Consider the following 12,174-nt stretch of genomic DNA (forward strand, 5'->3'; position numbering starts at 1 on the left):
TAGTGCATATGAGTATACGAGCATATAAAAGATATGATGATTGCTTATTACTAAAACTTTATAGCATGAAGTGTTTAAAGAATATGTTCTCAAAATGCTGCTTATGAGCAAATCATAAAAGATATAATGATACATGTTTAAGCATATATTGTTATTGATATTTTCTTTATTTACTTAATTAAACTTATTTATTTCTATTATTCTATTTATATTTATGTTTATGTATATTATGATTAAATATGATAATAAAATTATCTTGACAAGACAAATTACATGAGTCATAGGTTATATTATGAAAGATAAATAATGTTATAGTACATAAAAGGACGTATGACATTGATGACATATAACTATTATGACTTGTATTGATAATCGAAGTTAATATAGTACTATTGAACTTATTAGACTTATCAAATTATTTTAAAAAAATTATGCCAATATATAAAATGCTTTTCAAAAATTTTAAAATCTAATTAGGTAATTTTATTTTTAAATAAACTTTTATTTATTTATTTTGATTTTAAATTTCTTTTATATCTTACTAATTAATAAGCTAAATGGAAGAATGTTAGATTATATGGTTATATTTAATTAGGTAAGATATATTATATATTTAATTAAATTCTGATTATGATTATCAACTAATATAAAGGAAGTCTACTTATGATAGGATTCCGTAGGAGATGAACTTTTTGTGAGGGACTCTTCTAATTATCATCTTAGACTCTCTACTCTTACGTATAAAAAGATAAGACTTTTTAGGGACAAAGTACCATAAACTAAGATTATAGATCTATTTTTAATTTTCCTTGGTCCCTATTTGATCACTTATAATGGTCTTGTAAAAGATAAAAGGGAAGAAGATGAATCTAGTTCTCCTTGTAGATCGATATCGCTGTAGCTCATGGATCTGATGATGGTGTATTTATAGATAAGATAAATTTTTTTGAATGACATCAGAAAGTACGTAATCCTGATCTTGATCTATCGTTATTTTATTTTGATTTTGATGTTAATTTTTTTTTGCATAATAGTAATATAAATTTAATTTTTATACTTATAAAATAAGCTTTCAATCTTTAGAATCTCAATACACCATGTGATAGGGTTCACTTGAGTGAATAAAGAAGATAGTAGATAAGAGAATAATCTCTTCCTTTATTATACGTGCAGAGTCAATAATCTTTTGCATTTCTCCATCTAAATTTGAGTTGCAAAGCTGCACAATCTACTAATTATCAATCATAAGGTCCATAAGCTTACAACATTTGAGGTGCAGAAGCTTACTATTCATCGTAGAATGTTCATCAAAGTTTCAATACACAACTCCCCTTCAGAGAGAAAAGTTGGATACAATCAACTTAACATTGCAGGCATAAGAAGAAAAAGAAGAAAAGTTCATATGGACTGTCACTCGCGAGCGACGATGACCAACTGCTTGCCAACATTTCGACCAGCAAAGAGGCCTACAAGTGCTGCAGGGGCATTCTCAAGTCCTTCAGCTATGTCTTCCACGTACACGATCTTCCCTTCCTTTATGTACTGCACTACCTTCTCCTCAAATTCCCGGTAGCTGCGGAAGTGATCGAATACAATGAACCCCTGCATGCGGATGCGCTTCGTGACGATGGCGAACAGGTGGTTCACACCTTCGGGTCTTTCGACGTTGTACTGAGAAATCATTCCACATGCGGCAATTCGGCCATTGAGCCTCATGTTGCGGAGAACAGCTTCAAGCATCGCACCGCCGACGTTCTCAAAGTAGATGTCGATGCCCTCTGGGAAGCACCTGACAAATACATGTTTCCATGATATAGAATGAAATGCTCTTTTAGCTGGAGAAGGTTAAGAAGTCTACTCCATGGCCAGCTTAGGCCCGAACAAGAAAGTTGTCTTGGGAAATCGAAGTTTTCAGGGACAATTAGAGCATTAGGAATCAGACAAAAGTTCACTTCTAATACAGCGTTGATTACAACAGATCATGCATTTCATGCAAAGAAAATGGATGCAAGAGGCTGACATATGACCTTCAAAAGACTGAATTCTGCACCAACAAGTGACTTACCTTCTCAGAGCTTTATTCAGATCAGGTTCTTTCTTATAGTTGAAAGCCTCATCAAAGCCAAACTTGCTTTTCAGGAGATTGACCTGAGAAAAAAAAATGCAGAGGAAGAGTGAAAAGTTGAAAGACGAACATCCCCGAGTTTTATGCGCATATGAGAATATTAAGACATGATAGACATTTACAAACATGAGACAGTATCCATCAGATCATAGGATCAGTTTGCCATGTGAGAACCATATCTTGCCCTCCATTGGATACAGGTTTTGAACAAAGTGTGAGTTTCAATAGTAATGTCGATTTAACTTGATGCAGTATTAGTTTTCGGTCTTATGCATCGGCACTTAAGGATCGATCGGTCTTAAAAAACTGGCTTGCATCATCAAAGATTAACATGAATGATTTACATGTGCATGCCACCAACTGATTAGAGAAGTAAACAGAGTCCGATCAAACCTTTTCGTCAGAGCCAGCACTTCCGACGACATAACAGCCCATTAGCTTTGCAAATTGCCCCACGAGCTGGCCAACAGCACCAGATGCTGCTGATACGAAGACGCGTTCCCCCTTCTTAGGGGAGCCAATCTCGTAGAATCCTACATATGCTGTGAAACCTGGCATGCCTGAAGACCAAAATACAAAAGATGATATTATAAAGTGTCTCAAGCACAGAATTCATGGTTTAATGGATGTTCAAGATGTTACTTCCTTGAGGAAGCACCAAAGTACTCACTCAGTGAGCTTATACTCGCGTTTCTTGGCAAGCTCATATATATGGCTTTTAAAGCATCGAGTATGTGAGTATAAGCTCACTTCCAAAAAATAAGATGGATGGAGAAAACCTTCCAAAAAATATTAATTTTAGTTTGTTGGATGGAGAAAGCCTTTTAAAAAAATAAGGTATGTGGTTTACAATACTAAAGAAAAAATTCATAATTGCAGTTAAAGATTCAAAGCTTTTGCTGCAACAAAAAATTTTTGGTACCCTGAACTGAATGTATCGATAAAAATAGATGTTTCTTTTGCTTCAAATAAGGAGTCGCTTTACTTTGTATTCTTTCTTTCTAGTGTTAAATGTGTTATGTGATGCATTTGAATAGAACTTTTCCTTCAAAATGCTTTGTCGTTGTTGGTGTTCACCCTTAAAGACACACAATCGATTATTCTGATAATCGATTATGTTTCTGACTTTCTGCTTTGGTGAACTCAGATTACGTTTCCAATAGTTTTTAGACCATCTCGACATATTCTTTGATAGAAATTTAGTTTAGAGATATCAGTTTTGTATAAATAGGACATCTTTCTATCATTACCAAGTGAAGTATTTATCCTCTATTCGAATCAAATCTCTTTGGTTGCCTCAAACATCATGAGTCGACCTTATATCTCAAAGTCAAAAGTCACTCAACAGAAAATAAAAAATGAACTGAAAATCTTACATTCACATAATTTCTTATTAATAATCATCTAATTGTTATCACTTTGATTATATTAGGTAGCAATCAAACACGTTTCCGATCGAAAGTATAAACACTTTAGATAGGCCATGCATACATTGGCAACATGATCACCAAATTATATTTTGTTGCAGAAAGAAGAACATACAATTAATTACCAAGTAAAATGACTTGTAATGACAGATATACAAGAACCAGCAACTCACCAAGAATACCAGTATAGTAAGAAAGAGGCACATCGGTGTGGTTGATCTTGAAAAGTCCCTCTGTTGATGTAATGAGGCTATACTCTTCCCAACCGGTGATACCCCACACATAGTCGCCGATCTTAAAATCAGGATGCCCGGAGTCCAAAACTTTGCACACACCATAGCCTGTTATCGGCTGCACGCATGACAAACAGGGCAATCATGAACGAAAGAAGAACATGTCATCTAAATCTAAATATTCAAATAGAATTAACCATAGCAAAATATTAAGCTAATGGGTTATTTTTACTTGGGTTTGGCACTATGATTTCTCTAAAGAGCTCTGGTAGGTAGGTATGAACCATAACCTAAAACCTCTCCATGGCCACAGGAGCAACAGATGGACCAAACTAGATTATCGCAATAATTGTTTGGGAGTTCATATGTCTCTTCGGAGAGGGGTAAAGGAAAATTCTAGGGCAGCACAAGCAGGCTCTCTCTCCCTTGGTCTCTTTTCAGCAACACCATCACCATTCTTCTTCTCTGTTTCTGCACTCGATCTCTGTTCCACCAAACCTTAGAGACCTTGCAATCAACATATGGTTTCCTCCTTTCCCTAACCAACATCATCGATGCCCTAGGGGAAAAAGACCATCCGATTATCTGCATAGACAACCTTCACATGGCAACAACACTAATTATCTCCTCTGCATACACACAAGTACTCGTTTATCAGTCATAAAGAACACAGAACGATGGGCTACATCATATCGAGAGAGAGAGAGAGATAGGCAATGGGGTGTTGCAGACTGGGTGGTACGGTACCGTGCCGGGGACGAGGTCACTGACATAGCTGGGCTCATCGTGCTTGGTCATGCGAGAGCGCATGTAGGGGTCGCAGGAGAGGTAGAGGTTCTTGACGAGCACGGCCGTCGACCCCGGAGGGAGCCGCAACCGGAGGGTGTCCGTCGCCACCAGCTCCATGTCGCTCTCCGTGGCCGGCCCGTCCGGGATGTAGTGCTTCAGCACCACCTTCTTGTTCACCACCACCTTATCCTCCATCTCTCTCTCTACTCAGCGATGTGATGAATCGAGAGACTGTTGTGTTGGCCTCTTTTGAAGGATCAATGCGAAGGTTTCAAACGTGCGTCGAACGCGACCTGCTCGTTCTACGTGGAACACAACGTCCACAGAAGCAGAGAGTGATTCTAGTCGATGAAGGTCTCAGATCCCCATGAATCGTACGCCACCGTGGATGTCGGTTCGAATAAGTCAAACGGACACACGTCACACCATTTGGTCTCCTCATATTCTAACTGATGGCGTGGGATCATCTGGTCCACACACTACTATACCAACGTCCTGCAACCACAGGATCACTGGAGTCAGCTAATTCCACATTATATATATATTCTTTTTTTTTTTTGTCTTTTCCAAATAGTATTCCTGATTTAAGAAATACCTAAAAAATACCCCTTCTTTTCCTCCTCCCTTCTTTTTCATCGTGTCGCCTCTGCCCCTTTCGCCGCCCGTCGCCTCCGCTGCGTCTGACCCTTGCTCCCATCGAAAGCTCCACCGTCAGTGAAGAGAGGTGAGGAAAAGAGGAGGGGAATGGTGGAAGCGAGGAGACGATGCGAAAGGATGAGAGAGGAGGAGGGGAAAGGGAGGGGAAGGAAGACGGGTGGACAGTAAAGGAAGAAGAGGGAAAGAGGAGGAGGCGAAAGGGAATGAGAGGGAGGAGACGGGGGAAGGGCGGGGCGGGCAACGAGGACGACGAAGGCAAGGGAGGGATAGTTTGGGTAATTTTTGAATGATGGGCACATTTGGGAAAACAAAAACAAAAGAGGAGCGCTGCTTAGAAAAACCCAAAATGAGAATGTTTTTCAAAAGAAATTATCCTATAAATAAAAATTTAATTTATGATTAATATTAAATATTTTATCAAAAAAATTCTCACTATTTTTTACATTTTTACATGAGGGTATTTTTTTTTAAATGAGGGTTTTTTTTTTCTTGAGGGCATTTTTACATATTCATTTTTACATGAGGGTATTTTTTTTTTCTTGGAACAAAACACTCTCATACTTTCACTTAAATGATTTGATTATTTAAAAAATCTTAATTTTGATAATTAATTATTATCAATTTTTTAATAAAAAATAAAAAAATGATAATTATCATCTTAGAATCATGTCCTAATGATTCTAAGATGATTAGTATCATTTTTTTATAATAATTAATTATCAATTTTTTAAAAATAACATATGTGATCAAGTCATCTTATTAAAAAAATAAAAATATTTTCGTCCAAATAGGAAAAACAAAAAAGGCATCCCCAAGTAAAAAAATGAATATAAGCGGTGTTAAAAAACTAATAGTGAGAGTTTTTTTTCGATAAAATACCCATTAATATTCTTCACATAGTCAGCCACAAATGTTAAAATTGATATAAATGGCTTTAGAAACTAACAAATAAAACTAAGATCTGCTAATTCTAAAATAAAATCATAGATCATGTCTCATCTGATGTTAGAATGTTAAAATTGAGAAATACTTTTTGATGTAATGATATTGATTACTAGTTTCAAAGTGAAATAAATTGTATTAAACTGTTATCTTGATCATGTACTGAGAACATGTCATAATTCATCTAAAATTTGCAATGCACAAAATACTCTATTTTCACATTAAAATAGTGTATTAATGCGCAAGATACTCTATTTTCAAACTTTACAACAATATATATAGATGCGAAAAAATTCCTAATTCAATCTGAAGTGTTGTGTGAGAGGTCACATCTCAGCATAGAATGTATTTGTTGAGTCCCAAACTGGTTTTTCTTCAGCAAACTCTTGCACTGATGGCTCTTCTTACTGCACATCAACAAATAAAGTATGTTAAAAACATTCTAATATCAAACCATTAGTTGAACTTTGTTTCACCTGATTCATGCGAGATCCCAATCCATCTTGTCTTGGATCTTCTCATTCCATATATGTTGTTTTTGTGGGGGAGGGGAGGCAATAGCAGCAAAGGAAACCTTCAACATCTGAGTGTTTGCAGTAGTAGATTTCAAGATCCCACTGTGATGATGTTACCAAGCAGAGTAGGTTAGTGTTTTGGAGTACAACAAGCAATATAGATTTAGCAGCATCAAAGAGTGGAGATGGTAGCATAAATGCTTGTTTGCAACAGATCTTTGATCACACGAAGAACTAGAAGTCTGTCAATAGGTGTGTTGGTGAAGAACTCAAATACTCTTAAATGTTATCTCACAATTTAGTGCTGATGCAGAGCCAATTTCATTGCAAGTGAGCTTATCTTTTCTATGTCTATTTGGATACAATCTCATCTGCTTTGGTATTGGCAACATCTACTTCTCTCATGTATTGGCAACAACATATATGGCCTGCCATTTCTTAGCATCCTCCTGCTCTCTTCTCAACCTAATGTTTTCTTGGATTGATGATAGTCTGATGGATGATATGATATAATGGCAAACCTGTTGCTTATGACTTTTCCTATCATTTCACTCCAAAGATGAAAGATTGCTTCTGAGGTTTCTTATATATGTCAAGCTGAAGCCTAAGAAACCATTCACATTTATGGTGGCAAGTTGTTACACATACCTCTAAAGTCTAAGACTACTACTCACTGATATCATCATGAATTATTTGGGGTATGATTTGAACAATTACCTTGACAGAAGCTGTCTTTGCATTGCCAAATTTCCCAACCCAAAGTTCATTTATTTATTTATACTCTTATAAAAATGTTGATAGCTTTTGGCATTCTGAATCCCTATTCTCTTGACAAATAAAACTTCTCCTTTTATGCTTTTTTCTAATGCACTCTCCTCCTACTTTCTTAATTTTTTAGACCTGAAAGTATTAATATCTTGATTTATGTTAGCTAAAGAATGAATGAGATTTAGAATAGAGATGGAATAAATAAGTGAGTCAATGTGCAACAACTGAAGTTTCTGATTTCATTATGGATGAGTTTGATTGTCAAGCTTGAACAGTAGGTTAAGAATATAATTAGAAGAAGGGTGGGAAAATTGAACACACCTGTTGGGGTTTGCATTTGGATCTTCAAGAAGGTCCCCAAGGATGGTGTTGAAATGTTGCTCAAAAGATTTCTTGCCAACCCAACATCTCTGGGGCTGACTGCTGGCATCCAAATCCCTAATTTTTCCAGACTTCCAAAAAGTCAAAGGCCTTCTTCTAGAACCTACTGATCCAAAGCCAACATAAAAAGTCATTCAAATCTCTAATCACTAAAGGGTTACCAAAAGGCCAAAGGCCTTCTTTTAGTTCCTAATGATAGAAAGCCAAATAGGGAAAAGGTCAAAAGCCATGACTTCTCAAGCTTTCTCCAATCCAAAGTCTGAGGCCTGAGTTTTCAATTGCCAAACAAGTCAGAAAACAGGAAATCAAAAGCCAGGATAAGAAATATACTGACATAATTATCAGTGATATATTGAGTACAGTGCATAAGTACCTGATGAGGACAAATTTGGTCACTATGTTGAGATGTGCATCTGGGTCCAATCAATTTTCTTCCCCTTAGTTGATTTGGATCCACATTACAAACATGTTGGTAGATTCTTCCTCCGATGAACTTAATGTTCAATCTTCAATAGACACATGTTTTAAAAGTTATATTTCACTGAGTTTTTAGCACAAATATATGATTGAGGAGTCACACATGTGGTGGCTTAGATCTAGCAGTGATGCAAAGTGTTGTCCTAAACAAGTATTCACCATGCATCATGGCTGCCAAGGCATACCCACCAATTATTATGATCATCATGTCAACATGGTCTTGATTCTAATTAAAAGATTATATTAATGTCATTTCCAGATTGGGAATTTCACAACACCAGACTTCAGCAACAAGAAAAAGATGCAAAACTCCAAAACAATTGTACAACACTGTTAATTCTATTGTAGTTAAATGTAAGTAGAGCTTACTTTGCTTTGACTTGTCATGACTCTCTTAAGTGGCTCTTATCAAACTGAAGAGCCAACAATGGAATAAAAGAAGGCCTCTTTTCTTTTACCTCTACTCTGTTGTAGCTCTCATACCCACGGATAGTAGCACCATATGCTGTACCCTCACTCCTGCAGGAAGCAAGCATTACCTCCCTCTACAGTAGATTCATCTGAATCCAAAGAAGCAGTGGTGGCAATAATGACGGTGGTCCTGTTCATTTCTCCCCCTGCAAAAGGACACTGGTATCAGACTCTTTTAGCTTGGTCTAAGAACTGGTTGGTTCAATGCATCAGATTTAAGAGAGAAGAGACACATTCCTGCCTTGTTTAGGTGTGGTGATGGAGTTGGAATGGATAGTCAATCCAAACAGTAGCTTGTGATGAGAACAAAGATGGTTTGCAATTTGCCACCTGCTGAGACAAGCAAAGAAAATTCTTGAAATGACAATGATGCATATGATAGAAAGACTGGGTTCCATCTCACCTGTTTCAACACACAAGTTGACATTCACAAAGCTGTGAGCATTGGCTTGATATAAAAGCTTGACAACCAAACAATCTGAATGTGCATTTGATAAGTTGACCGTTTGGCATTTTCTGGCTACCATGAATAGAAAGATGGATTATTTTTTGGAAACAGAGTACCAACTACTGCAGCACACAAATCACCAAAAGAGATTAAGGAGTGGAGAACGGGAGGAAGCAATTTGGCAGCAAATACAGAACAAGGCGTGGCCAGGACAGTGTCAAGTTGGCTAAACTTGCTCTTTGTTTATTGTTGTTGAGTTCTGGAGAGAGTTTCAGGACTATTAGTTTATACACATGACTGCACTGGTATTATTGTGATGAGCAAATCGATGTGCAGCTGCTGAGAAATCTAAGAGATGAAGGAATCCAAGCTAAACTTTACAGCTAAACTTCCCCCACATCTCTCTCTTATGTTGTGATTTCAAACACAATGTCAGCATAGAGAGAAACAAAGCAACAGGTTTCTACAGAGAAACTTGTGCATGGACTCTGATGCAGAACTTTTGCTGCAGATTTACTGAATAATAATTGTCTTGGATCAGAGTGCCAGACAAATGGACTGGAAGGATTACATGTACAACAACATGTCCAAGGGATGCATTTTGACAGTTTAAGCCTTCTTCAATTAATCAAAATGCTTTTTTTCTATGGGTTTTTCTCCAGCAAGTTATCTGTGATTGTGACTGGTGACTCCATTATTTTAGTTATCTTTGCAAATTAAGATAATTATGGAGGGCAGTGCTCTATGTTGAGAAATTTCTCGGTAGTTGACCAGAAAATTTGGTCACCTATTTATGTTGACAGTTTTTCTAATTGAATCCTTCATTCACTTTGGAAGAAAAGATCAACAAGGGAGGGTCTTGAGATGGTGACATCTACCAAAGCCTGTTGTTGTAATATGACCCTCACATTTTTTGTGCTGTAACCATAGATAAAAGCCATAGGTTTACAGACACAGTTGGAGGTAAACAAATATGCACTAATGTAAGTATTGCTGCAGCATTTCTTCATCCACCAGCAGAATGCACTTCTCAGACAAGCTAACTGTTGCATGCATCTGAGTTTGGTATGATGCATTAAGATCTGCTGCCCATGCCATCAAAGCTCAAGGACAAGGCAAGGAAACCATTCTGACTGGTAGTAGGATCAAGAAAGAGATGGGATGGAGGAGGAAATGGTAGATGGCCAGGGGAGAGGAACCTTAAGCAACAAACCAGCTCAGTTTGCCACAATGGAGAAAAGAAACCATTAGCTCTACCCCACCACCACCCCAACTTGCATGGGGGATGCACGTTGAGAAAAATGGAATGCAGTGTATCTGCACCCATAGATAAAGTGGGACAGACATGAGACTTCCAATTACCCCACCCAACAGACCTACAATAGGCAGCAGCAGAAGCAGCCAAGGTAAGATATCAACATCGCATGTGTTTCTTTGAGGCACATCTCTCACCACCATGCCTCTCCCAACCCTTATGACGAGCCTTCTGTCTTTCTCCTTCGCTCCCCTTGTGTCCCTGTCTCATATCTAAGGAAAAGAGAATGAGAGAACGCATGTGCACTGATTTCACATGTCATTCTCCTTTCAGTGTTCTTGGCACGGATTTAAAGAGAAAATCCATTCTAGGAGGGGTGGAATGACAAGGAGTTATTGATTTCTCGGTGCAGAAAGAGATTACAACAAAGGTATTGCATCTAATTTCTGTAGAGTCTTCTAGATCTTGTAAATTCTATTCTTGAGCACAAGGCTATTTGCAAAGCAAACAAGTTCTAAATGCCAAGGATTTGATTTTTTTCTAATTCTTCACAGCTTCATATTAGAATCTATTCAATCATTTCTTTTATGTATGCATCTTATGTTATTGCTTTGCTTCTCTGTTTGATGGAAGTTGCTTTAATTTTAGTAGTGTAGATCCTCCAAAAGTTGGAAAACAACAGAGGTAATGTAATGCTGAAGATAGAATCAATGTGAAGGTGCAAGACATTTTATGTTTCTTTCTCTTTTTAATAGCAAGAATTAGTTCCTTCTCTCCTTTTTCCTATTCATCTTCTTTTTTTCTTGGTACATATAAAAGATTCCTTTGAGACTGCATGGTAAATCTACTTTTGTGGATGAAATCATAAAATTGATCTCATTTTCTTAAAGATTAAATTTTGGATCAAGGATCACATCCAGAAAACTAACCTCACTGTGATGGCCAATGCTTTCAGGCAATTTGTGATCCTGTTTTTGGAAACAAACCGCCTTCGCAGCACCCTTTCAAACCCTGAGCTTGGTGTGAGTTCGCCATAATCCCAATCTCAGAAAAGAAGGGTGTCGTCTTTCAGCAAAACCTGTTCACTTCACGGATCTGGGAGGAATTCAAACAGGACAGCTTTGTGATATAAGGCTGTGCTAAGTGGCTATTAGACCTCAAATTTAAATGAGCAGGAATTCTATGAAAGCATCTACTTATCTGAAAGAAGATTGGAGTTCCAGGAAGCTTGTCGAGAAGATGCTGTAATCAAACCTTTAAATGCATTTCGAGTTACTGAGCTATCAGTCGAGTATACCAAGCAATCAGACTGACACAAGCTTGCTGGGTTGGTTCCATGGAGGGCAGAATGAGGAGGAAGAAACTGGAAAGTGGTGCAATTATTGGGCACAAGAGAACTCTAGCGCATGAGCCGGACCAAAGAGCTACTCCGACAGTCTATTTCAGCATGGAATCGTTTCTGCTGCTTCTCTTCCTCACTGCATCACTGCTGATACTCCCACTTGTACTGCCACCATTGCCACCTCCCCCTTCCATGCTGCTTCTGCTTCCCATTGGCCTTCTCCTTGTGCTTTTGATACTGGCTTTTATGCCTTCAGATGCACGAAATATCACATCCTCCTACCTGTAAATATCTTGTGAGCTTTCCTTTTGCAAATCATGAGTGAGTACATCTTCTTTCCTTAA

The 12,174-nt window shown here is 37.5% G+C and overlaps 1 protein-coding gene and 3 long non-coding RNA genes across 4 annotated transcripts; 1 reads left to right on the top strand and 3 right to left on the bottom strand.

Annotated features, from left to right (window-relative positions):
- Nucleotides 1–1,259: 1,259 nt before the first annotated feature.
- Nucleotides 1,260–4,902, bottom strand: LOC103987166 (2-alkenal reductase (NADP(+)-dependent)). Its single transcript, XM_009405385.3, has 5 exons — nt 4,533–4,902; nt 3,726–3,903; nt 2,519–2,685; nt 2,066–2,148; nt 1,260–1,789 (listed from the first exon to the last, which is right to left on the bottom strand). The coding sequence occupies exons 1-5, from the start codon at nt 4,767–4,769 to the stop codon at nt 1,411–1,413; spliced, it is 1,044 nt and encodes a 347-aa protein (XP_009403660.2). The 5' UTR covers nt 4,770–4,902; the 3' UTR covers nt 1,260–1,410.
- Nucleotides 4,903–6,391: 1,489 nt separating this feature from the next.
- LOC108953205 (uncharacterized) lies at nt 6,392–8,929 on the bottom strand. Its single transcript, XR_010514054.1, has 3 exons — nt 7,778–8,929; nt 6,650–6,790; nt 6,392–6,580 (listed from the first exon to the last, which is right to left on the bottom strand). It is a non-coding gene; the product is annotated as an uncharacterized LOC108953205 (long non-coding RNA).
- Nucleotides 8,930–9,021: 92 nt separating this feature from the next.
- On the bottom strand, nt 9,022–11,557 carry LOC135675915 (uncharacterized). Its single transcript, XR_010514053.1, has 3 exons — nt 11,418–11,557; nt 9,189–9,305; nt 9,022–9,118 (listed from the first exon to the last, which is right to left on the bottom strand). It is a non-coding gene; the product is annotated as an uncharacterized LOC135675915 (long non-coding RNA).
- Nucleotides 10,611–12,174, top strand: LOC135675914 (uncharacterized). Its single transcript, XR_010514052.1, has 2 exons — nt 10,611–10,918; nt 11,444–12,174. It is a non-coding gene; the product is annotated as an uncharacterized LOC135675914 (long non-coding RNA).

This window comes from Musa acuminata, chromosome BXJ1-6, assembly GCF_036884655.1.
Source record: "Musa acuminata AAA Group cultivar baxijiao chromosome BXJ1-6, Cavendish_Baxijiao_AAA, whole genome shotgun sequence".
Lineage (NCBI taxonomy): Eukaryota > Viridiplantae > Streptophyta > Magnoliopsida > Zingiberales > Musaceae > Musa > Musa acuminata.